The 27490-nt window shown below is 42.9% G+C and overlaps 1 protein-coding gene across 2 annotated transcripts; it reads right to left on the reverse strand.

Moving 5' to 3' along the window:
• Positions 1-22290: 22290 nt before the first annotated feature.
• LOC111970452 (intermediate filament protein ON3) lies at positions 22291-27122 on the reverse strand. 2 transcript variants are annotated; one of them, XM_070445770.1, is made up of 10 exons: positions 26633-27122; positions 24647-24855; positions 24445-24505; positions 24267-24362; positions 23929-24093; positions 23647-23772; positions 23261-23481; positions 23087-23142; positions 22829-22896; positions 22291-22771 (listed from the first exon to the last, which is right to left on the reverse strand). In XM_070445770.1, the coding sequence occupies exons 1-10, from the start codon at positions 27023-27025 to the stop codon at positions 22697-22699; spliced, it is 1470 nt and encodes a 489-aa protein (XP_070301871.1). In that variant the 5' UTR covers positions 27026-27122; the 3' UTR covers positions 22291-22696. The 2 variants fall into 2 exon arrangements, with proteins under 2 accessions (XP_070301871.1, XP_023852962.1); XM_023997194.2 differs by having other exon boundaries at positions 22291-22896.
• Positions 27123-27490: the final 368 nt, after the last annotated feature.

A 27490-nucleotide genomic window follows, 5' to 3' on the forward strand; every position in this document is an offset into this window, starting at 1 on the left:
AGTGAGTAGGTCCAGAGRCATGTTGGACAAAACCCACTGAGTCKATATTGGCTCCGAAAGCCTTTTGGAGTGGGTCTGTGGACTTTTCCATGTGAATATTAAAGTCACCAAAAATTTGAATATTATCTGCTATGACTACAAGGTCCGATAGGAATTCAGGGAACTCAGTGAGGAACGCTGTATATGGCCCAGGAGGCCTGTAAACAGTAACTGATAAAAGTGATTGAGTAGGCTGCATAGATTTCATGACTAGAAGCTCAAAAGACGAAAATGTCGGGGGGGGGGGGGGGGGTTGTAATCGAAATTTGCTATTGTAAATGTTGGCAACACCTCCGCCTTTGGCGGGATGCACGGGGAATATGGTCACTAGTGTAACCAGGAGGTGAGGCCTCTCATTTAACACAGTAAATTCATCAGGCTTAAGCCATGTTTCAGTCATGCCAATCACATCAAGATTATGATCAGTGATCCCTCACTGCCTTTGAAGTGAGGGATCTAACATTAAGTAGCCCTATTTTGAAGATGTGAGGTATCACGAGCTCTTTCAATAATGGCTGGAATGGAGGAGGTCTTTATTCTAGTGAGATTGCTAAGGCGAACACCGCCATGTTTAGTTTTGCCCAACCTAGGTCGAGGCACAGACACGGTCTCAATGGGGATAGCTGAGCTGACTACACTGACTGTGCTAGTGGCAGACTCCTGCCTGGCCTGCACCCTATTTCATTATGGAGCTAGGGGAGTGAGAGSCCTGTCTATGTTCGTAGATAAGATGAGAGCACCCCTCCATCTACGATGGAGTCCGTCACTCCTCAACAGGCCAGGCTTGGTGCTGTTTGTAGATGAGTACCAGAAAGAGGGCCAATTATCTACAAATTMTATCTTTTGGGAGGGGCAGAAAACAGTTTTCAACCAGCGATTGAGTTGTGAGACTCTGCTGTAGAGCTCATCACTCCCCCTAACTGGGAGGGGGCCAGAGACAATTACTCGATGCCGACACATCTTTCTAGCTGATTTACACGTTGAAGCTATGTTGCGCTTGGTGACCTCTGTTTCATCCTAACATCGTKGGTRCCGACGTGGATAACAATATCTCTATACTCTCTACACTCGCCAGTTTTAGCTTTAGCCAGCACCATCTTCAGATTAGCCTTAACGTCGGTAGCCCTGCCCCCTAGTAAACAGTGTACGATCGCTGGATGTTTCATTTTAAGTCTAATACTGTGGGTAATGGAGTCGCCAATGACTAGGGTTTTCAATTTGTCAGAGCTAATGGTGGGAAGCTTCGGCGTCTCAGACCCCGTAACGGGAGGAGTAGAGACCAGAGAAGGCTCGGCCTCTGACTCGCTGCTTAATGGGGAGAACCGGTTGAAAAGTTTGTCGAATGAATGAGCGACACCGGTTGAGCATTCCTACAGCATTTCCCTCCAGAAGCCATGAGAAAGTTGTCCGGGATTTATACTAACGTTACTATCTGYACTTATTGGTGGCACAGACGTTGTTTCATCCGTTCCTACACTGAAATTACCCTTGCCTAACGATTGCGTCTKAAGCTGGGCTTGCAGCACAGCTATCCTCGCCGTAAGGCGATTGTTCTCCTATATATTATCTGAATCTGAATATCTATGTTCATGTCATATTTTATTTTTTAATACATTTGCAAAAATGTCTTAACCTCTTTTTGCTTTGTCATTATGGGGTATTGTGTGTAGAGTGATGAGGGAAAAACAATTTAATCCATTTTAGAATAAGGCTGTAACGTAACAAAATGTGGAAAAAATCAAGGGGTCTGAATACTTTCCAAATGCACTGTATATTTCCACACTGTGTGAAAATGATGATAATGTAATTTTATTGTAAAAGCTGTTTGAGAAGGCCGCTTGAAATTCCAGCCTTTTTTTGGGATGGAGTTTTGGCCTGCCTGGTAACATCACCAAGGGGTAAATTAGTTAATACACCAATAGAAATAAAGTTCCAAACCTCTTTGCCAATAATAGCACTGTCACGGCCGTYGTTAAAGGAAGACCAAGGTGCAGCGTGGTGGGCGTACMTTTTATTTTATTTAATAATGTCGCCAACAAAACAAGAAATAACAAAAACGACCATGAAGCTTACAAGGGCTATAGTACCCCTAACAAAGACAACTACCCACACTGAAAGGAGGGAAAAAGTGCTACCTAAGTATGGTTCCCAATCAGAGACAATGATAGACAGCTGTCCCTGATTGAGAACCATACCCGGCCAAAACATAGAAATAAAGAAACATAGAAAACAAAACATAGAATGCCCACCCCAAATCACACCCTGACCAAACCAAATAGAGACATAAAAAGGCTCTCTAAGTCAGGGCGTGACAAGCACATTTTCAGTTTTACYCTTTTACCCCCCTTTTGTTTATTTTTTAAAATTTAAAACAAACACAGTAAAGTACTTAATTGTTATCCAGAAATGATTTGATATTGAGACAAAAACATATGTTTAGAAAGTTTAGAAAGTAAGTAACAACTGTGATTTGCTCCACCTTGAACCTGTTGCATAGCCAGCTTCTACTTTGTCTGTCCTTCTGCTCACATTGGTGGAGGTAGGTATATTTCTGCTCTGCTATTCTTTCATTAAATTTAGAAAAAGTAGTGAAATATATTTCCTGCGAACTTAATTGAAACTGAGTCAAAACTCTGTTTATTAAGAACGTTATTTTGTACACAAGCTCAGTGGAATGTTCATCTTTTGTGTTGAGCATGAGCTGCTAACTATCCATGTTGTTTTTAGCATTTGCTAGCATTTGCTAGCAATGCAGCTTAGCATGTTAGCATTCTTGCTAGGCTGTGATTCTCATTGGTAAAATGAGTAGACATTAATTCTCACTGGTCAGACAGGGAGGTTTAGACTGCTTTACTATCTGACAGATTCAGTTGAGACACATTGAACTGAAAGCATATTGCTTCCAGTTTCTATAACTATGTAGTTATGGTACCTTTTTGCTACTTGCAAATTAATGGTTCTGCAGATGCAGTTGAGACACTGAACTGAAAGCCTGTTTACTATTTTTTCTAACTATGCCGGCAGAAAATGGATACTCTGATACATCCAGACCGTCTTTGTGGTGTCATCCTTTCGTGACTCGGATCATACAATTGGACTCTGCCCATCCTGCTAAGGTTACTGCGGAGAAGGTCAAAGTGGGGTGACAATCAGATTTCGTATCTCTGGCTGGTTAGCCGAGTGCCAGAGTGAGCATCATGTGGTGAAGTCACACTGCCTGAGACTTGAAGTGGTGTCTCACTTGCAAAGAAAATACCATGGTTTTGGTAGAGCGATTGGTTAGAACGCTGCTTGGTGAGTGCGAAATGCTGCTGTGCAGAAGGTCCCGGGTTTACATTTATGTAGGGACAGGGACAAGACCGACAGTTACATTAACATGTTTACTCACCAGGGAGTGACAAATACAAAATGTGCCTGCGATGTTGGCAAGGTGCCAGACAGCCCAGTAAGTAATGTTATTCATTAACAAGCTGCTTTTTTTACGTGATCTCGTAGATACTCTGCTCCCATTAAAATGACCTTCTCCCCTTTAAAACTCACATCATTGGCATTTCACTTGACATTTAATCCAATTAAACATACGGCTGAAATAAGTTGACTCAATGAAAGCCTTTGCATTTTAATGCCACATTATAGCAGGCTTGTAAAAATGAGGAGCAGGGATTGTATTTTAAGAAGGGCAGATGGGAAAGCTGAGCACCATGACGATCCCCGTAATTTCCACAGTCATTCCACATCATTGTGGATGTTAACGACTTCATAGGCCCGCTTTCTCTTATCATTCTTAGATCGCGCCCTAACCACACACTTTATGGCACAAGAGCAAAGTCACTCAATGGTATCTGTAATTAAATCGCACACCCTGTTTGAAAGGACCGCAAAGGGCAGTGGCCAGGTAGTCATAACGTGTCTTCTCTCATCATTTCCCGGACAAGCTGGGCTCGAAGAGCATACGCTATTTAATCCTTAAAAATGTTTTATGTTTTTGGGTACCAATACTGTATTAAAAAAATATAACTTTTATTAGGCTATGTTCCTTCTCAATATATAACATCAGGTCCTTTTCCATAACCATATCATCAACTTTACCCCCCCCCCGAGTCTGCCTTAATACAGTCAGTGAAGTGGAAGATACAGTAACATGGCGACAGAATGGGATTTTCAGGCTGCTATGACTTCTACCATACACATGGCACAATCATTGGTAAAACATACAATAGCAGAAGCAGTCAGCAATGACAACAGCACATGACCAATGTTCTACCCCCAAGCCATAAGACTGCTAAACATGACTGCTAAGTAGCTCATCAAATGGCTACACGCTGCTGCTACTACTGTCCATTATCTATCCTGTTGTCTAGTCACTTTAACCCTACCTACATGTACATAGCTAAAGTTGAAGTTGGAAGTTTACATACACCTTAGCCAAATACATTTAAACTCAGTTTTTCACAATTCCTGACATTTAATCCTAGTAAAAATTCCCTGKTTTTGGTCATTTAGGATCACCACTTTATTTTAAGAATGTGAAATGTCAGAATAATAGTAAAGAGAATKATTTATTTCAGCTTTAATTTCTTTCATCACATTCCCAGTGGGTCAGAAGTTTACATACACTCAATTAGTATTTGGTAGCTTTGCCTTTAAATTGTTTAACTTGGGTCAAACGTTTCGGGTAGCCTTCCACAAGCTTCCCACAACAAGTTGGGTGAGTTTTGGCCCATTCCTCCTGACAGAGCTGGTGTAACTGAGTCAGGTTTGTAGGCCTCCTTGCTCACAGACACTTTTTCAGTTATGCCCACACATTTTCTATAGGATTGAGCTCAGGGCTTTGTGATGGCCACTCCAATACCTTGACTTTGTTGTCCTTAAGCAATTTTGCCACAACTTTGGAAGTATGCTTGGGGTCATTGTCCATTTTGAAGACCCATTTGCGACCAAGCTTTAACTTCCTGACTGATGTCTTGAGATGTTGCTTCAATATATCCACATAATATTTCACCCTCATGATGCCATCTATTTTGTGAAGTGCACCAGTCACTCCTGCAGCAAAGCACCCCACAACATGATGCTGCCACACCCGTGCTTCACAGTTGGGATGGTGTTCTTTCGCTTGCAAGTCTCCCCCTTTTTCCTCCAAACATAACAATGGTCATTATGGCCAAACAGTTCTATTTTTGTTTCATCAGACCAGAGGACATTTCTCCAAAAAGTACAATATTTTTTCCCCATGTGCAGTTGCAAACCGTAGTCTGGMTTTTTTATGGCGGTTTTGGAGCAGTGACCTCCTCCTTGCTGAGCGGACTTTTAGTTTTTATTTTATTTATTTATTTCACCTTTATTTAACCAGGTAGGCTAGTTGAGAACAAGTTCTCATTTGCAACTGCGACATGGCCAAGATAAAGCATAGCAGTTCGACAACAACACAGAGTTACACATGGAATAAAAAAAACATACAGTCAATAATACAGTAGAAAGAAAACAAAAAGTTTATATGGTGATTGCAAATGAGGTAAGATTAGGGAGTTAAGGCAATAAATAGGTAATTAAAGTAACTACACTATAGAAATTAAACACTGGAATGGGAGATGTGCAGAAGATGAATGTGCAGGTAGAGTATGGGGATGAGGTAGTTGGATGGGCTGTTTACAGATGTGCTATGCACAGGTGCAGTAATCTGTGAACTGCTCAGACAGTTGGTGCTTAAAGCTAGTGAGGGAGATATGAGTCTCCAGCTTCAGAGATTTTTGCAGTTCGTTCCAGTCATTGGCAGCAGAGAACTGGAAGGAAAGGCAGCCAAAGGAGGAATTGGCTTTGGGGGTGACCAGTGAGATATACCTGCTGGAGCGCATGCTACGAGTGGGTGATGCTATGGTGACCAGTGAGCTGAGATAAGGTGGGGCTTTTACCTAGCAGAGACTTGTAGATGACCTGGAGCCAGTGGGTTTGGCGACGGATATGAAGCGAGGGCCAGCCAAGGGGAGCGTACAGGTCACAGTGGTGGGTAGTATATGGGGCTTTGGTGACAAAACGGATGGCACTGCGATAGACTACATCCAATTTGTTGAGTAGAGTGTTGGAGGCTATTTTATAAATGACATCGCCGAAGTCGAGGATCGGTAGGATGGTCAGTTTTACGAGGATATGTTTGGCCACATGAGAAGAGGATGCTTTGTTGCGAAATAGACAGCCGATTCTAGATTTAATTTTGATTGGAGATGTGAGTCTAGAAGGAGAGTTACAGTCTAACCAGACACCTAGATATTTGTAGTTATCCACATATTCTAAGGCGGAGCCGTCCAGAGTAGTGATGATGGACGGGCGGGCAGGTGCGGGCAGTGATCAGTTGAAGAGCATGCATTTAGTTTTACTTGCATTTAAGAGCAGTTGGAAGCCACAGAAGGAGAGTTGTATGCATTGAAGCTCATCTGGAGGTTAGTTAACACAGTGTCCAAAGAAGGGCCAGAAGTAAACAGAATGGTGACGTCTGCTTAGAGGTGGATCAGAGAATTACCAACAGCAAGAGCGACATCATTGATGTATACAGAGAAGAGAGTCGGCCCGAGAATTGAACCCTGTGGCACCCCCATAGACTGCCAGAGGTCCGGACAACAGGCCCTACGATTTGACACACTGAACTCTATCAGAGAAGTAGTTGGTGAACCAGGCGAGGCAATCATTTGAGAAACCAAGGTTGTTGAGTCTGCCAATAAGAATGTGGTGATTGACAGAGTCGAAAGCCTTGGACAGGTCGATGAATACGGCTGCACAGTAATGTCTCTTATCAATGGCGGCTATGATATCGTTTAGGACCTTGAGCGTGGCTGAGGTGCACCCATGACCAGCTCTGAAACCAGATTGCATAGCGGAGAAGGTACGGTGGGATTCTAAATGGTCGGTAATCTGTTTGTTCACTTGGCTAACGAAGACTTTAGAAAGGCAGGGTAGGATAGATATAGGTCTGTAGCAGTTTGTGTCTAGAGTGTCTCCCCCTTTGAAGAGGGGAATGACCGCGGCAACTTTCCAATCTTTGGGAATCTCGGACGATACGAAAGAGAGGTTGAACAGGCTAGTAATAAGGGTTGCAACAATTTYGGCAGATCATTTTAGAAAGAGAGGGTCCAGATTGTCTAGCCCGGCTGATTTGTAGGGGTCCAGATTTTGCAGCTCTTTCAGAACATCAGCTATCTGGATTTGGGTGAAGGGAAAACRGGGGAGGCTTGGGCGAGTTGCTGTGGGGAGTGCAGGGCTGTTGACCGGGGTAGGGGTAGCCAGGTGGAAAGCATGGCCAGCCGTAGAAAAATGCTTATTGAAATTCTCAATTATGGTGGATTTATCGGTGGTGACAGTGTTTCCTAGCCTCAGGGCAGTGAGCAGCTGGGAGTAGGTGCTCTTATTCGCCATGGACTTTACAGTGTCCCAGAACTTTTGAGTTTGTCCTACAGGATGCAAATTTCTGCTTGAAAAAGCTAGCCTTAGCTTTCCTAACTGCCTGTGTATATTGGTTCTTAACTTCCCTGAAAAGTTTTATATCACAGGGGCTATTCGATGCTAATGCAGAACGCCACGGGATGTTTTGTGCTGTTCAAGGGCAGTCAGATCTGGAGAGAACCAAGGGCTATATTTGTTCCTGGTTCTACATTTTTTGAAAGGGTTATGCTTATTTAAGATGGCGAGGAAGGCACTTTTAAAGAATGACCAGGCATCCTCTACTGATGGGATGAGGTCAATATCCTTCCAGGATACCCGGGCCAGGTTGATTAGAAAGGCCTGCTCATTCTTTAATCGTTTGACCGCGGATCCATTACAGATGCAGGCAATGAGACAGTGATCGCTGAGATCTTGGTTGAAAACAGGAGAGGTGTATTTGAAGGGCAAGTTGGTTAGGATGATATCTATGAGGGTGCCCGTGTTTATGGATTTGGGGTTGTACCTGGTGGGTTCATTGATCATTTGTGTGAGATTGAGGGCATCAAGCTTAGATTGTAGGATGGCCGGGATGTTAAGCTGTCCCAGTTTAGGTCACCTAGTAGCACGAGCTCTGAAGATAGATGGGGGGCAATCAGTTCACATATGGTGTCCAGGGCACAGCTGGGGGCAGAGGGTGGTCTATAGCATGCGACAACGGAGAGAGACTTGTTTCTGGAACGGTGGATTTTTAAAAGTAGAAGCTCGAATTGTTTGGGTACAAACCTGGATAGTAAGACAGAACTCTGCAGGCTATCTCTGCAGTAGATTGCAACACCGCCCCCTTTGGCAGTTCTATCTTGTCGGAAAATGTTATAGTTAGGGATGGAATTTTCAGGGTTTTTGGTCGTCTTCCTGAGCCAGGATTCAGACATCTGGGTTGGCAGTGTGCTAGGACAGTGAATAAAACAAATTTAGGGAGGAGGCTTCTAATGTTAACATGCAGGAAACCAAGGCTTTTACGGTTACAGAAGTCAACAAATGATAGCGCCTGGGGAATGGGACTGGAGCTAGGCAATGCAGGGCCTGGATTATGTCGATATATGACTAGTTTTACTGTGGATGTAAATACTTTTGTACCTGTTTCCTCCAGCATCTTCACAAGGTCGTTTGCTGTTGTTCTGGGACTGATTTGCACTTTTCGCCCAAAGTACGTTCATCTCTAGGAGACAGAACGCGTCTCCTTCCTGAGCGGTATGACGGCTGCTTGGTCCCATGGTGTTTATACTTGCGTACTATTGTTTGTACAGATGAACGTGGTACCTTCAGGCGTTTGGAAATTTCTCCTAAGGATGAACCAGACTTGTGGAGGTCTCCAATTCTTTTTCTGAGGTCTTGGCTGATTTCTTTTGATTTTCCCATCATGTCAAGCAAAGAGGCACTGAGTTTGAAGGTAGGACTTGAAATACATCCACAGGTACACCTCCAATTGACTCAAATGATGTCAATTAGCCTATCAAAAGCTTCTAAAGTCATGACATAATTTTCTGGAATTTTCCAAGCTGTTTAAAGGCACAGTCAACTTAGTGTATGTAAACTTCTGACCCAAAGGAATTGTAATACAGTGAATTACAATTGAAATAATCTGTCTGTAAACAATTGTTGTAAGAATTACTTGTGTCATACACAAAGTAGATGTACTAACCGACTTGCCAAAACTATAGTTTGTTACCAAGAAATGTGTGGAGTGATTGAAAAACGAGTTATAATGACCTCAACCTAAGTGTATGTAAACTTACGACTTCAACTGTACTTCAATTAGCTCATACCCCTGCACAAGTACTAGTACTCCCTCTGTATAGCCATGTTATTTTTACTCATTATTGTTATTTGTTATTCACTGTGTATTTATTCATTGTGTCACAATTCATATTGTTTATTTTATCTTTAACTCTGCATTGTTGAAAAAGGACCCGTAAATAAGCATGTGACAAATAAAATTTGATTTGAGCAAATAAACCTGTGTGGCTTTYGGTACAGTCATCCTCGGCTTATATTTGTTCAATCATTATGCATACTGTATGTTTTTATGGGTTGTTCCAATCTGAGCATGCTTGTTCTGTGTTTTCTAAGACTTCCTTGACAGACTTACATCTCCAGTGGATACTTCAATAGTTACCTCATATGTATGTAAGGCAGGTAGGCGTAAGCTCTTATAAAAAGGGTTCTACAAAGGGTTCTTTGGGTGTCCCCATAGGAGAAGCCTTTTTGGTTCTAGGTAGAACCATTTTTGATTCCAGGTACTGTAGACCACTTTTGGGATTCATGTAGAACTCTCTGTGGAAAGGGTTCTACATGGACCCCTGAAGGGTTCAACGGGTTCTCCTATGGTGACAGCTAAAGAATCCTTTTAGGTTCTAGATAGCACCTTTTTTTCTAAGTGTATACTATGAATAGCATGTTCGCCCTGTGCCCATTTGCTGTCTTGTGGTTCTATCAGTTTTTGTTGTCTGTTCTATCTTTCATAGTTTTTAATATTCAATAGCGTATTGTGTTTTTATGGCTGTGCTCCACTCTGGCTTGTGTCCTTGAGTTTGAGTTAGGCACTATGGGCCGATTCCAACTTAGAAAGCACGCCTTTCCTACGCACTTCTCAGTAGTTGGTATTCAGACTTGCAGGTGCGAAACAGGCTTTGCAGGCGGGGTGTCACATCCTGATCTGTTTCACTTGTCTTTGTGCTTGTCTCCACCCCCTACCAGGAGTCTCCCATCTCCCCTCATTATCCCCTGTGTTCTCTGTTTGTCTGTTGCCAGAATTATTAGCGAAATAAGTCAAGGTCAGAATGCGGCTCATCTCTAGACACACCTCTGCCACACCTTCATTTATTCAATCTCCCCCCAAAATGAATAGCAGGTAAATAAAATGTTATTCTCATCCTTAAGTTCAAGGTCAGTATACACTTAGAGAGAAAGTGCATAAAAAGGGAATTATGTTCTATTCAGGTCGGAATCAGGCCCTATATAAATATATAAAGTCCCCATCTTCTAACAAACCAAATTCAAGAGCCTTTCATAAATGTATTGTCAAAGAAAAAGACAGAAATCTGTGAACAGCACCTTTGTATATCTAAAGAGAACCCTCTTCTCTCTCGGTCTCAACAATTCCTTAGAAGCCAAGGGAAGGGATACATTTCCTGAGCCAGTCAGGACACACACACACACACACACACACACACACACACATACACACACACACACACACTCTCTGATTCCCATTTGCTGTTGTAACTAGCTGATGTGCATGCAGAATAACAATCCACAAGCAGACACCCGTACATATCAACCACACACACACACAACAAACACCAGCAACTGAGGATAAGCCCCCCCCCCCCGAGCTGTCTTCCCCATGCCCCTCTCTGTATTGATTGCCATGGCGAGGGCAGGCAGCTGAAATCCCCTCTGCTGTGCTGGGGTAGAGGCTGATGGAGAGCTGCCTGCTGCAGACTTCTTGTCAGGGAGAGGGTTGAGCAGTCTATTAATGGACAGAGAAGCCAGGGCTGGGTATTCATCTGCCCACAGGTCTCCTTGGAGTGCATAATATGTGCAGAACATCTTGAAAAAGGTMTTGTGCAGAGGTGACATCGTATTATTTGTATTTCTTCTGCAATGTATAATCAGTATGGACACAAAGACATCCAGGCACACCCCTTACATGCACTGGTGTAGACAATAACACACACACACACACACAAACACACACACAAAGACAGCCTAAACACAAACACACACACAAAGACAGCCTAAACACACACACACACACACACACACACACACACACACACACACACACACACATCTTCACCTGTTTTAAGTCTTTCAAATGTACAGTTGGCCACTGAAAAAGCCATTGTGGATATCTACCAATGAGTCCTCTTGGTAATCATTGCTCCTCAAGGCCACGCATTGTTTATGAAAATAATTTGCCAAATGTCAAAGCATTTTTTCTGATTACCTGGTGGTATGCCTGTGACTGAATGCCAAAACCCCAAAAGCTCTCTGCATTAAAATGACTTCATTGCTTTTGTGAAGAGTTGCAAAGGAGTTTTGCATATATGATAGGGACAGTCACATCAATAYCCAGGGGGACGGCGATCCACAGATATCAGACCTGCTATATTTCTTTCTTATTTTGACTCCTAGCTAGGATTAAGAGATTTCTAGGACCACATTTGATCCTACTTTAATCCATACTAATGTTGCTTTAAAAAACAAAGAATTGTACAGTCTGCATGTCAACTGCGTTACATATTGCAATAGGGAGATTGTTTTGTTCAGACTGTTATGTGTAGACTGTTTTGATTCTTTACTTATTTGTAGTGTTGAACAAGTACAGTATGTTATAGGCCCAATGTAAGTTGCTATGTTATTATAGGACCAATGTTAGTTGCTATGGTATTGTAGGACCAATGTTAGTTGCTATGGTATTGTAGGCCCAATGTGARTTGCTATGGTATTATAGGTCCMGTGTGTGTGTTGCTATGGTATAATAGGTCCAGTGTGTGTTGCAATGGAATTATAGGTCCAATTTGAGTTGCTATGGTATTATAGTCCCAATGTGAGTTGCTAGGGTATTTTTGGCCCAGTGTGTGTTGCTATGGTATTATAGGTCCAGTGTGTGTTGCTATGGTATTATAGGCCCAATGTGAGTTGCAATAGAATTATAGGTCCAATGTGAGTTGTAGTATTTTAGTCCAAATGTGAGTTGCTGTGATATGTAAGCAGAGGATGAGAGAAGATATCCAAGAAAAGTAGAACAACACTCTCCTCTAGTGGACAATGAGCAATGAAATAATCCACATTGCCTCCTTGCTCTAGGTTGCCTTTACACAGGCAGCCCAATACTGATCTTATTATCACTATTTGGTATTTTGACCAATCAGATCAACTCTAAAAATAGATCTGATGTGAAAAGATCTGATGTGATTGGTCAAAAGACCAATTATATATCAGAATTGGACTGCCTGTGTAAACACAGCCTATTTGACAGAGCCCTTAGGTTTATTATCCAGAGGTTATTGGGTTGTAAATTGAATAATTAATTTCTGAAAGGATCATATCCGTAAAATGAAATGTTCATATATAATTGTACCAACATTGCGTTACATCTCCATTCTGACACTACTGTTTGTCAGATATTAATATTTCATGATGAGAAAGTCAAACGAATATAGTACATCTGCAAAACGTTCTAAACCATTCTAGCTAGTTACAATGATCATTGACTGTAGAAAAGTATGTAAATCTATTGTTTGTGCATATGGATGTTATACCGGTTTTSATTCATTCAAATTAGTCTCTTAAAATATGTGCTGAATTACTCACTTTTTCGCATTGCATAATTATGTAAAAAACTGACATTTTACATAGGAAGCTAATATCTTTACCATTTGCTTAAAATCATTTTCTGGACTAATTATTCTGTATGTCAATACATTGATGTATTTATGTAAGGGGTGCGTACTGGCGGCAGGGAAGTCAGGCGCAGGAGAGCAAAAACCACCGGCTGTCACGCCCTGACCTTAGATATCTCTGTTTTTCTATATATTTGGGTTAGGTCAGAGTGTGACTAGGGTGGGTACGCTTGTTTTGTATGTCTAGGGTTTTTGTATGTTTAGGGTTTTTGTATGTATAGGGGTGATGTATAGGGGTGTTGTATGTCTAGGGGTTTTGCATGTYTATGTTGGCCTGATATGGTTCCCAATCAGAGACAGCTGTTTATCATTGTCTCTGATTGGGGATCATATTTAGGTAGCCATTTTCCTTGTTTGTGTTGTGGGATCTTGTCTACGTATAGTTGCCTTTGTGCACATCAGTAGCTTCACGTTTCGTTTGTGCTTTTGTTGTTTTTTGTTTATGAGTTTCTCTTTATTAAATATGTGGAACTCTACTCACGCTGCGCCTTGGTCTCATCTTTACCGCGAACGTGACACCGGCATCCAGAACAAACAATAAATGGGTACAAAACCCGTCGCACACCAGATAAACGTGCACATGCACTTACAATAAACAATTCCGGACAAGGACATGGGGGGAACAGAGGGTTAAATACACAACATGTAATGAGGGAATTGAAACCAGCTGTGTGGGAAGACAAGACAAAACAAATGGAAAATTAAAAGTGGATTGATGATGGCTAGAAGACCGGTGACGCCGACCGCCGCGCGAACAAGAAGAGGAACCGACTTCGGCGGAAGTCGTGACAATTTATCTATATTTTTTGGTCTAGTATGGACGAACATGCATTATTTAACCCTCCTGTTGTGTTTGTTTCATGTTTATTAATTCTGTGTTCCCGGTCCAAAATGACCGCCCCATTATAGCTGATTAGAAATCCATAATAATCCATATAATATCACCTAATGTTGTGTTAGATATTTTTATCAACTTAAGTTCTTGTGAACATTACACGTTTTGAACATGTATTTGCTATTGATGGCCTGTAGGCCTCATTGACCTGAGCTCATACAACTTGTTTTTGAGTAAAAAAAGCATAATGTATAGATTATTTTGACCATAACAAATACTCAGATGAAACATATTTATCACAGACTACTTTGTGTCAAAGTTTAACAGGATCTCTCTCCTCCACACCAATGTCATGGTCAAAGATATGATCAAGAGCCTCACATACAGTATATCGTTTGGTCATTGTGCTGCCACAGAATGAACTGTGAACAAGGCCTCAAAAAAGCTTTATTTACCAGAGCTGCGASAAAAGTTCTATATAAKATTGAAACAATGTTGCAATTGTTTGTGATAATGCCAACAGGTGTGGTTCCCGTGGAGGAAAGATTCTATTGGGAAAAGGTTCCCATGGGGGTTGCCATGGAAGCCAAGAAGGGCCCATGCCCATCCATCTGCTGAATGGGCATGTGCCTGAACTAAATTGTATACACTAACTGTAGTCTCATCCATTCATTTCTAATGACCGGTCATTTTTGACCGGTAACACCACAGGTGTACACCAAAAATGTAAGGAAAATCATCCAAATGTATTTTCTGTGTTCAGATGCCCTGTTTGGACAAAGTCATGGAACCTTATGACAATCAGATTAAATTAACTCMATTTTTCAGAGAGAAAACTTGTAAATCGGTCCAATTAGACCGGAACACAGCAGGAGGGYTAACCAATTAACCACACTGATGAGGACTTTACGAATTTCAAATAATAACATTTATAATTTTGTTAACTTTTATTCATTTCTAAATAGTTTAATTTAATAGGCCTATCAAAATGTCAGCTGTCAATGTATTACTATTTTCAGATACGTATTTCCCCTAAAGCTGTAACGTAACAAAATGTGGAAAAAGTAAAGGGGTCTGAATACTCTCCAAATGCACTGTAAGTATATGTACTGTATACTGTACTGTCTTATAGCATGCACAACTTTGTTGGCAACTCATTATTCTATATTGGCATTTCAGTTGCAAAGCATTTWACACTTAGTTCAAATATACCTTCAAATAATGATCAGTTATATATATTTTTGGTAATTTAGTCAGTATAATGTGTTACATGTGTTAAAATAATGTTCATATGAACGAGTTTGGAGGAGCGCGTCTTTTGGTAACCGGACAGTAGGCGCTCTTTGGAAATGGGGATGGATACAAGCGAAATGGAGTATACAAGTAAGCCTATGTGAATAATGCGAAAGAATGACGGCGAAAGCMTCACGAGAAGACCATTTATAAACCGTTTATGGATGGTGTACTTGGCTAATGCATGGCTAGGATAAGAGACACCTAACGCATTGCTGTTGAACCAGCTTTCGTTATAGTAGCGCAAGGGTGGCCTACTGAGGGCTTAGTTTTGTATCTAATGAAACGGAAAACAAGCAAAAACGTATATGTTTCTGAATACGACGGTCACTGGCGTCATCTCATCTTTCCACGATGGGCCTATGGACATTTTAGCCTACATGGAGGTGGGGTTTACGCACATCCAAAATAATAACAGCAGCTGGATAAAACAATGTACATAGATAAAAAGGGGTTGTCTGCTTTTAATAAAGCTTTGGTGATGATGATTTATTTCAAAGCGGTCTCACGAGCCAAACCCTTTATTTATATTTGTTTATAAACCCTTCAAAAGTAAAAAAATTGGCACTTTACATTTTATGCAATAAAACTTTGTTAGGTATGAATGTTCAAAATGATAATTTTACGCTGAGTAGAGGAGACAATACCATGTCTTTTGATACTTTAACTGCAGTCCTATGTTGAGCTAACCTTGAGATTTAGCCAACATTAGCACACATGGCACACAAGTTGTCTCAATGACCTTGGGGCAAATCTTCACGTGACAACTTGCCCCAGTATACATAGACATATAGAAAATGCTCAAAAACATTGCGATATTGTGTAATCAGCTCTGATAATAGTATTAACTGTTACTGTAAATGGATTATTATATATACATATAGTTTAGAGCAGCAGACATATCCCTGGGCTACACAAGACAGGCTCTGGTGTGTGGTGTGTTGTGTGTGTGTGTGTGTGTGTGTGTGTGTGTGTGTGTGTGTGTGTGTGTGTGTGTGTGTGTGTGTGTGTGTGTGTGTGTGTGTGTGTGTGTGTGTGTGTGTGTGTACTAACACACTACATGCCTAATGTATGAGACAGTATATCCACAGACTACTTCATGTCATGAATTTAGTGTGATGTTATGAATTGCATTGTGGCAACAAGGATAGTAGACGGGGAGGAGGCGTAATAAGCCTGTAATGAATTTGTAATTGCAATGGGAAATGTGTTTTTGAAGGGAAGGAAGGAAGATGGTTAGAAATGATAAATTAAAGACAGAGAATGGCAGCACACCACCTGGCATAATATTAAAGGCAGTGAGGCAGGTGAAGTTGCAGAAACAATCAGATCCGAGTAAGCGGAAGGGATTTTGACATAAATTACCGTACTCTGACTCGGTATTGTCAAAAGGTTACCAGAGAAGAAGTTGAAAGTCAGACAGCCATGCCAACAACAGTGGTTGGCTATACAAAGCCACGGCAGGTTTTTGCACCTGATTTGGAGATGCAGCTTGTTCAGTGTATTACTAGSTCAGCTGACATTTACTTTGGTCTGTCGCCAAGTGAGGTCAGAAGACATGCCTACCTGTTTGCTGTGGCACACCAGATGAAATTCATGCAAATGTGGGCAGAAAGAGAAAAGGCCAGCTCGGAGTGGTTTACAAGCTTCTTAAAGCGGCACCCAACGCTGTTGCTGAGAAAGCCAGAGGCAACTAGCCTCATCAGGGCAAGTAGCTTCAACAGAGAAAATGTTAATGCTTTCTTCGACAATGTAGCAGAAGTGCTACAGAGATATCAATTTGGACCAGGAGACATATGGAATGTAGATGAAAATGGGGTGACCGCTGTACATAAACATGACAAAGTGGGGGGATATCAGTTTGGACCAGGAGACATATGGAATGTAGATGAAAATGGGGTGACCACTGTACATAAACCTTACAAAGTGGTGGGCAGACGTGGATTCAAACAAGTAGGGTCACTGACCTCCGCTGAAAGGGGAACCCTCGTCACACTGACCTCCGCTGAAAGGGGAACCCTCGTCACACTGACCTCCGCTGAAAGGGGAACCCTCGTCACACTGGCCTGTGCTGTCTCAGCCACAGGGAATAGTGTACTTCAATATTTTATATTCCCCTATGTCAACTTCCGCAATCGTTTCCTGATCAACGGGCCACCTGGCAGCAAAGGAGGGGCAAATCCCTCTGGGATGAAAGATGTGCACTTTGTTGACTTCCTGAAACATTTCGTCGAGCATACGAAGTGCTCAAAGGAGAAACCCTGTTTACTCCTTTTGGACAAAACCACAGGTCTCATCTGTCCATTGATGGACTCAATTATGCGAAGAAAACKGCATAATTATGCTGTCATTCCCACTCCATTGCTCTCATCGGCTTCAACCCTTAGACAGGTCTGTCTACGGGCCACTAAAGAGGCACATCAACACMGCGTGTGATGCCTGGATGAGGAACAATCCTSGGAAGACAATGTCAATTTATGACATTCCTGGGATTGTGTCAATCGCCTATCCTCTGGCTGCAACCCCCTTGAACATTCAGGCTGGCTTTAGGGAGGCTGGGGTACAACCTTACAACAGGGATGTATTTCTGGAAAGTTTGCGCCATCTTACGTTACAGATCGCCCCATTCAGAACCCAACCYTACCAGGCCCCAGCACCAACCTGCCAGGCCCCAGCACCATTCCAGCCCTGCCTAGAACGAGCTCAGACACAGACCTGCCCAGTTCTTATGCTAGCACCAGCTCACCCTTGCCCAGCAATTCCATTGCTGACAGTGGACTACCAACTCCAGAGGACATTCGACCATATCCAAAAGCTGGCCYCTGAAAACAAGCTTGCAAAGGAAGAAAACGGCGCAAAACCGCAATTMTAACTGACACACCAGTGAAGAAGGCACTAGAAATGGAAAAGGCACAATCTAGCAAAAGGCTGTTTCAGAAGAAAGGGAAGCAAGGGGGAGAGTCAAAATCTGGATCTGCAAAGAACAAGAAGGCAGCTAAAAAAAGAAAATTCATAGAAGGGTCATCATCAGATGAAGAGGAGTGCTTCTGCCTCATCTGTGTGGAACCATTTTCAAACAGCCTTCCAAAGGAGACTTGGGTGAAGTGTGTGAGATGCAACAAATGGGCCCTTGATGCTTGCACCTCAGGCCAGGCAATTTATGTGTGCCAGAACTGTGACTCTGAAGATGAGTCTGATTAGTCAGATACGGATGTACGTCGTATAGGCTGTTACAAAACGGTGCATTAGTGCATTAGTGTGTTTAAACACCACATCTGTTTTGTTAAGACTTYAAACATTTAAGCAAGTTATCTGCAGCATTACATTCCATTCGGATTCCAACAATTACCATGGGTCTATGTGCATGCCAGAGAACGTTCGATTTCAAAGTTCAAAGTGTCACGCCCTGATCTGTTCAAATCAAATTTTATTTGTCACAAAATGTTTCACCTGTCCTTGTGCTTGTCTCCAACCCCCTCCAGGTGTCGCTTATTATCCCTGGGGTATTTATCCCTGTGTTTTCTGTCTCTCTGTGCCAGTTCGTCTTGTTTTGCCAAGTGAACCAGCATTTTTCCTAGCTCCTATTTTTCCCAGGCTCTGTTTTTTCCTAACCCTCCTGGTTTTGACCMTTGCCTGTCCTGACGCCGAACCCGCCTGCCTGAGCTCTCTTCCTGTTCTGACCTCGAGCCTGCCTATCCCCTTGTACTGTTTGGACTCGGACCTGATCACTGAATCTCTGCATGTCCTGACCTTGAGCCTGCCTATCGCCTGGTACTGTTTGGAGTCTGACCTGGTTTATGAACTCTTGGCTGTCCCCGACCTGCCTTTTGCCTACCCCTTTTGTTATAATAAATATCGGAGCTCAACCATCTGCCTCCTGTGTCTGCATTTGGGTCTCGCCTTGTGCCCTTATACAAAGTAAAGTGGTCATGCCACTTAGTTAATGTGTGCCTTGCCAGCATTATTGTTTTGACTGAAAGGCATGATTTGCCAGGCATGATAGTTTTTATTTGCAGTTCTTTAATGAAGTTGAATTTGAAATTAAAATCAATATTCACAATTAATTAGTTGTGTTCTTATTTGTTGATAATCCAATGTGACAATTTACCCGACGTAGTGTGACAATTTACCCGCGGATGGGGCAAATTGTCACAAGTGCACACTCTCATTTTAACCTCTCATTATAACCTCGCTCTCACCTACTTGGCGAAACATTTGCGCAGGACAAAAAAAAGTGGAAGGGAGGCTGTGCTTTGTTTTAATTCAAATTAAACAAAATAGGAAAAAACATTCAATCAAATCAAGCGTTTTTTAAAACCTGTTTGGGAAAGGCGTGCCGCTAGCGGGACGCCTCAACAATATCCGGTGAAATTGCAGAGTGTAATACATCAAAATAAAGCTTAACTTGTTGTTAATCCAGCCGCCRTGTCAGATTTCAAAAAGGCTTCACGGCAAAAGCAAATTATGCGATTATCTGAGGACAGCGCCCCGCATACCAACACATGAAAAACATATTTCAACCAGGCAGGTGCGACACGAAAGTCAGAAATAGCGACATAAAAATGCCTTACCTTTGATGATCTTCTTCTGTTGACACTCCAAAAGGTCCCAGTTACATCACAAATGGTCCTTTTGTTCGATAATGACTCAGTTTAGCTGGTGCGYTTCAGTCAATAATCCATCCAGTTTCCCTCCATCAAAATGCATACAAAATGAATCCCAAACRTTACTAATAAACTTTTCCAAACAAGTCAAACAACGTTTATAATCAAACCATAGGTATCCTAATACGCAAATAAACAATAAAATGTAAGACGGAGAATAGTATGTTCATTACCGGAGATAAATAAGAAAGAACGCGCTTTCTTCCACGCGCTTGGAAACACTACAGCCAAAATGGGAGCCACCTAGAAAAACTACAATTTCTGGGTCATTTTTCCAAAAACCAAAAGACTAACCAAGAACCTAAAGACTGTCGACATCTAGTGGAAGCCCTAGGAACTGCAATCTGGGAGGACTTGGGCTTATAATTATAGTACTAGCTTTTGAAAATAGTGGTAAGCTGAAAATCTTTTTTTTTTGGGATGGTTTGTCCTCGGGGTTTCGCTTATCAGTTATGTTATACTCACAGACATAATTTAACCCCCTACATGCACTGGTGTAGACAATAACACACACACACACACACAAACACACACACAAAGACAGCCTAAACACAAACACACACACAAAGACAGCCTAAACACACACACACACACACACACACACACACACACACACACACACACACACATCTTCACCTGTTTTAAGTCTTTCAAATGTACAGTTGGCCACTGAAAAAGCCATTGTGGATATCTACCAATGAGTCCTCTTGGTAATYATTGCTCCTCAAGGCCACGCATTGTTTATGAAAATAATTTGCCAAATGTCAAAGCATTTTTTCTGATTACCTGGYGGTATGCCTGTGACTGAATGCCAAAACCCCAAAAGCTCTCTGCATTAAAATGACTTCATTGCTTTTGTGAAGAGTTGCAAAGGAGTTTTGCATATATGATAGGGACAGTCACATCAATAYCCAGGGGGACGGCGATCCACAGATATCAGACCTGCTATATTTCTTTCTTATTTTGACTCCTAGCTAGGATTAAGAGATTTCTAGGACCACATTTGATCCTACTTTAATCCATACTAATGTTGCTTTAAAAAACAAAGAATTGTACAGTCTGCATGTCAACTGCGTTACATATTGCACAGCCTTCATCATGAGAAGAACAATTTCAGGATGTCTCATGGTCTGACAAACACTTCTGTCGCTAGGCCACCTTCCACTGCAGATTCGGAAGGTCGACATAGGCGGATGCGGTGGATTAAGACGCAGCCCATGCAAAACATATCTCTAGGGCCTCCCGAGTGGCGCAGTGGTCTAAGGTACTGCATCGCAGTGCTATAGGCATCACTACAGACCCGGGTTTGATCCCAGGCTGTGATCAGGAATCACATAGGTCGTGTGCACAATTKGCCCAGTGTCGTCCGAGTTAGGGGATTGTTTGGMAGGGGGGGCTTTACTTGGCTTATCGCGCTCTAGCGATGGCGGGCCGGGTGCCTGCAGGCTGATCTCGGTCGTCAGGTGAACGGTGTTTCCTCCGACACATTGGTGCGGCTGGCTTTCGGGTTAAGCAGACGGGTGTTAAGAAGCGCGGTTTGGCGGGTCATGTTTCGGAGTATGAATGACTCAACCTTTGCCTCTCCCGAGCCCGTTGGGGAGTTGCAGCGTTGAGACAAGATAGAAATTGGGGAAAATAAAAAAATATTATGTTACTAAGATTGACGCATGGGTGTGTCAATCGACTCTTATTAATAATATAAATAAAAAGGAATATCAGTTTAATGGAGTTTAATTATCTGAAATTCCAGAATGCTCAACATTGAAGTTTSATCAAAGAAGGCACAGCTAGATGGTGCCAGAGAGGCATGTGAAATACACAACAAAAGTCAGAAAAAAGGCAAACCTTTCCACACACTAGAGACAGTGATTTAAGATCTCAAATGAATTKATTTAGTTATTTTTGGTGTTAAGTCAATTGTCACAAATTATGTAGATTGTTGAGAACACTTTTAGAAATAAATCTAGTCACAACATTATTTCCTTCTAATGGTAACGAAAGCAAAACCAAGCATAGAAGAAAACTATTAACAGGAAACTTCTCTAAAATGTAAACCTCTGACAAACAAGTATGTCCTTTTGAGTTATGTGACTGAAGATTGACTACTGTTCCTTCTACTTCAGTACACTATGAAAGAGACATGTCAYGTGTTAGCAAAAAAGGCCTATTTTTGTTATGACAACACCACAGGAGGTTGGTGGCACCTTAACTGGGGAGGACGGGCTCATAGTAATGTAATGGTATAGAACTCAAACACATGGTTTCCATGTTATAGCATTAAATTCACTCCATTCCAGCCATTATTATGAGCTGTTCACCCCTCAGCAACCTCCTGTGGCACATCATCACTTTCATAGCATACATAAATCACCTAAAAGGAATATGAAGGCATCACTTGTTCATAGCACCACATAGGGTCAATGGTTTTCTCCATTCAGCTGCCAAATCAGCAAGTGCCCAAAGTTCATTGATTATGACCATGACACTGCCATCTATGAGTATGAAGCTAGAGCAATATGCCCAACAACCACTGATACATGTAGATGCAAGCTACAAGCTGACAAAGGTACAGAGTGGATCCTTAGCAAGCTTTCTTTATGGTTGGTTTACGTTTTCACACATTCWATTTTTCTTTTTCCATTTATATTCCTTAAACATCAGTGCAGAAAGATAGAAATGTTGGCCTTGTGAGGAACTGGCACTTGTACATTATTGGTTACCTGTGAATTATGGTGAATAATACAGGGGAGAACAGGTATTGCTCCTGAAATAACACAATGATACTTTCATTGTTTTCCAGTGAATCTACCAAGGCAGTGTAATTCAACTTGCCTATTCTTCTTTTTTTTGTCTTGGGAGGGGATTGAAAAATAAACGTAAATACAGGTCATCAATCCGACTGTAAATCAGCTGTGTAGGCCTAAGAGTACTGCGTAGCACCGTGGATTGGTATGGGTCTGGTTTGGGTGGAGAGTTGACAGTCTCTAGAAACGCCTGCTGGAGCTGGTGGATGTCACGGACTTGGTGATTGTGGCACCACCACCGCTGCCGTAGCTGCTGCTGCCGCCGCCGTAGCTGCTGCTGCCGCCGCCGTAGCTGCTGCTGCCGCCGCCGTAGCTGCCGCCGCCGTAGCTGCTGCTGCCGCCGCCGTAGCCGAATCCACCTGAGCCTGCGCTGGAGTAGTCTGGGTACAGAGAGACAGTTGGATCASTTTAATCTGCTGTAAAGCTAGAGGATATTCTGGTGTCAATGATGCATGTCAAACTTGGTGTGTATTAGTCAGAATAACAGAAAAGGTTCTAAAGCTGAAGTGTGAAGAGCAGGTCTATGTCTTATATGGTGACAATGAGAAATTATATCAAAATGGTATTTACTGCCACCAGAGCTCTGCTGCACATGGATTGTTGCAGATGCACCACCCGAGGATATTCTGTGAACAGATAAGAGCAATGTTAGCGAACTTTGGATATAAAGTTGCTAAGTAACATTGCTAACATGCTAAGCTAAGAGGCTAACATCTCAACTATCCAGCTTCCACTTTCACTCACCTGCTCTCCTCTCCCTCCAGCAGCTTCCTGTAAGTGGCGATCTCAATGTCCAGGGCCAGCTTGACATTCATCAGCTCCTGGTACTCGCGCACCTGGCGGGCCATGTCCTGCTTGGCTCTCTGGAGAGCATCCTCCAAGTCCCTGATTCGGAGCTTGGCGTCCTTCACTGCCATCTCACCGCGTTCCTCTGCCTCAGCGATCTGAGCCTCAAGGTTGGCCCGCTGTGGTAAGAGAACATTTCGCGTTAGCAAACCTCTCATTCAAAATATATGTATATAATTGTGGCTAATGGTAATACGCTAGTGCTATGAACCATCTTGCTTGGGCATCAAGCATTTATGGTCAATCCTCTCAAAGGAGGTTCTGAAATGAGATTTCACTCTCACCTGACCCTTGACGGCCTCAATCTCGTTCTGGAGACGAGCGATCATGCGGTTCAGCTCGGCGATCTCAGTCTTGGTTGAGCGGAGGTCCTCACCATACTGTCCAGCAGAGCTCTGCATCTCTTCATACTGAGAAAAGATGGGAGGAAATATAAGAGAATGAAAAGGAGGGCGGTGAAGATTGATGAAGTGCTCACAGCAATGTTGCTTATTTTGCATGAAYGTGTTCTGGTAAACTATGTTAATATATTTTGATCTTGCAATTGAAACCTGGTCTTGGCTTACCTTCTGCTTGTACCAGGTCTCGGCCTCAGCTCTGCTGCGGTTGGCGATRTCCTCRTACTGGGCGCGCACTTCAGCGACAATGGAGTCCATGTCCAGGTTACGGCTGTTGTCCATCTCTACCACCACAGAGGTGTCCTTGATCTGGCCCTGCAGCTCACGCAGCTCCTGAAGAACCAAGAGAGGATGAAGAGAAACCTTTAGATTTCATCCAGCATCTAATTTACTGACGAACACTCATGCTATCATGATGTAGTGTTGAAGCTCTCCAAGATTCTGATATTGAAGATCTACAGTGTGTGTTGTATGGTAAATGTGAAAAGTTCATGAATGGTTCGTACCGCCTCGTAGACGGCCCTGAGGAAGTTGATCTCATCCTGTAGAGCGTCAACCTTGGCCTCCAGCTCCACCTTGTTCATGTAAGCACCGTCAACATCCTGGAGAGGGACAGAGAAGAGTTAATGGATGATGTAATAACTGTGACATGAGTTATGGCGAGATATGTTATATCTCACACACCTTCTTCAGCAGGACAAACTCATTCTCTACTGAGGCGCGCTTGTTGATTTCATCTTCATACCTGGTGAAAAAACGAAGGGCAGTATATCATGCAAAGTCATTGGTCTGGTTGCTAGTTACACTGAGGTTAAACAAACTATTGCTTATACTAAAATGGCTAGTTGTCTACTTTTCATGCACATCCGACATATAGACAACTTACTTGTTCTTGAAGTCCTCAACCAGACCCTGCATGTTATTCAGCTCCCCCTCCAGCTTCATCTTCTCGTTGCCCAGGCCGTCCAGCTGTCTGCGCAGGTTGGAGATGTAGGCCTCGAACATGGCGTCGATGTTGGAGCGGGTGGTGGTCTGGTCCTGCAGGAGGCTCCACTTGGTCTCCAGCATCTTGTTCTGCTGCTCCAAGAAACGCACCTGCAGGGACAAAAGGGAAATGGTCAGTGCCATTGACTGAAACTTGTGAATGAATGAATGAAATGAATGAATGAGGAAGAAGGAAGGAAGGAGGAAGGAAGGAAGGAAGGAAGGAAGGAAGGAAGGAAGGAAGGAAGGAAGGAAGGAAGGAAGGAAGGAAGGAAGGAAGGAAAAGAGGAAGAAAAGCACGAACAAACAAATGAATGAATGAATGGGTGGATGAATGAATAAATGTGCATGAACCTGCATGGACAAAAGGGAAATGGTCAGTGAGTGAGTGAATAAATGGATGAATGTGGTCATTAATGAATGATGTGTGATGGATGGATCCATGGATAAGGCTTCATAGACTCTACATTACGATTTAATTGTCAGTCTTTCTCCTGGGTAGACTTCTGTAGATGTTTTAAAAGGAAGTGGAAAGAATGGGGCTCCAAGGGTGTGGCAAAAACATAACTTCTCCTAAGTCAACCTTGTAGCAGACTTGCAGTAAAAGCTACATCTGTACCTGCATAGCTGTGTAGATAGCATCACAGGTTTGTGTTTGAACAGCCACACCCTGTCCAAGACTTTGTTGATATAAGTGATGATGACATATGGTAGTCTAGGGGTAAACACAGAATCTGAGAAGCCTACATCCTGSGAGGTCAAATTAATCTTAATCCCATCGATAATCTGCCCTGAGATGTGTAGCTCTCATTGTTCACCCTCAAAASAAAACAAGGCCAGTGAGAGAGTGTTTTTTGGCATGCCAAAGCATATCCAAACTTTCCCTGACAAGGAGTGGCTCACTGTGTGTGTATGTGGGATTAACCCTATCTCACTGTGGGTGTTTTACCTATCTCTCATAGCTATGAGTCATCTCTTTCGCTCTGTTTCACTCTGAAGGCCACGCATTCATTCCAGACTTTWAAAAAAAAGAGTTTGGACTATGTGGGCACTCTGTCCACATAACCACRCCCTGCAGGCATGCGATGGGGTGAGTCAGAGGGAGAGATGGGTCCCCACCCTTGTTTAGATAGCAGCCAAAGAGGCCGTTAAAGTCACAGGACCTGACAAGGCTTCAGGCTATCTTTATTGTATTATTGTTTACATCCTGGGTGGGGGGTCCTTTTACAACTTTTGTGAAAGCTCAACACAAATGGGCATAATCAGAAACAGCCTCTGCACAGTTTATACCCTTTTCTAATCCCAAAGGTCGTAATGAATTGACGGATTCAGCAGTAGAGATAAGATTTACAGCTCCCTTGTCTTACGATCTCTTTATTTCTTATGTCAGAGTGTAAATTGTGGGAGATGTGACATATGTGACATAAGGGCTGTCAGCAGAAAAATAAACATGCCTGCATTTGGAGAGCAGCTTTACTCAGCTCTATACAACTAAGAAATGCTATGCCGTTATATTAGCAAGCTAATATGTGAGGTGAGAGCCAACGCTAACTTGTATTTGTTATCTTTCTCATTTACTCTATTGATTGTGATCATTGCAAGGTAATACAAACTTCAAGTATTTCATGGTGGTGGTCAATGTCAATTATCTATTTGGTTACATGACAACAGTCTGACATGGAAGAAGGAGAGAAGCACCATGATAGCATTCTGAACATAGGGTTTATCATGTCAGTGCATGATAAAGTCAAAAGAACAGTGTACAGGCACTTATTTTGCACACTTCAGTACAGACAGTAAAATTGTGTGCAGTTGATATCGATGTGAATRCTTAGCATTTGAAGTACAGGCAAGGTGAAGACACACAGGTTAACAGGAAGGAACTGACCTTATCGATGAAGGAGGCAAAGCGGTTGTTGAGGGTCTTGATCTGCTCCTTCTCATGGGTGCGGACAACCTGGATGTTGGGGTCGATCGCCAGGTTCAGTGGTGCCAGCAGGCTCTGGTTGCATGTGACAGCTGTGATGGTGGCGCCATGGAATCCGCCACCCATACCACCACCATAGCCAGCGCCGAGACCACCACCGTAGCCACCTGCGCTGCTGCTGCTGCTGAAGCCGAACCCGGCGCCAGAATGGCGGACAGACCCGCTGCTCATCCGGGTGGATCCGGGAGCAGCCAAGGACTGGCTGGTGAAACTCTTGCGAATGGTGGTGCTGCCCCCCATTCCGCCGCCCATGCTGCTGCCGCCGCTTCTGTAGCTTGTCCTGCTGAAGCTCATGGTTGCAACTTTAGGGTAGTGTTGACTCTGCTTTACAAGCCTGAATTCTCAAAAGAGAGAGCAACGGATTAAGGACAAGGAGGCTTCAAAAAGGAGAGTCAAGTGACGATCTGGCTGACACCTCGCTGGTTTTATCCTGCTCTAGAGTCAAGGGGAGGAGCATTCACCTGAAACAGGGTGACCCACTTTAACCTTCACTCTCACTGTCTTTCCGTCTAGCTGCCCACTCCTCCTCCTTCTCCCTTGATTCCCTGAGGCTGTGGCTGGCAGGAGTGGCCCATCCTGTCAGACTGGTAGGGAAGGATTGAGTGGATGTAAGCCCTGACACACCCTGCTTCTGGTCAAAGGGGAGAGAGAGAGTTGTGCAGGGGATTRGAGAGATGAGAATGAGAGTAGACAAGGAGTTGGGATCAATTGCCTTTTACAAGAGGTCTCTTCGAAAAGGAATGTGCTCTAACTTTCTGT

The sequence above is a fragment of the Salvelinus sp. IW2-2015 genome, linkage group LG11, assembly GCF_002910315.2.
Source record: "Salvelinus sp. IW2-2015 linkage group LG11, ASM291031v2, whole genome shotgun sequence".
Classification (NCBI taxonomy): Eukaryota; Metazoa; Chordata; class Actinopteri; order Salmoniformes; family Salmonidae; genus Salvelinus; species Salvelinus sp. IW2-2015.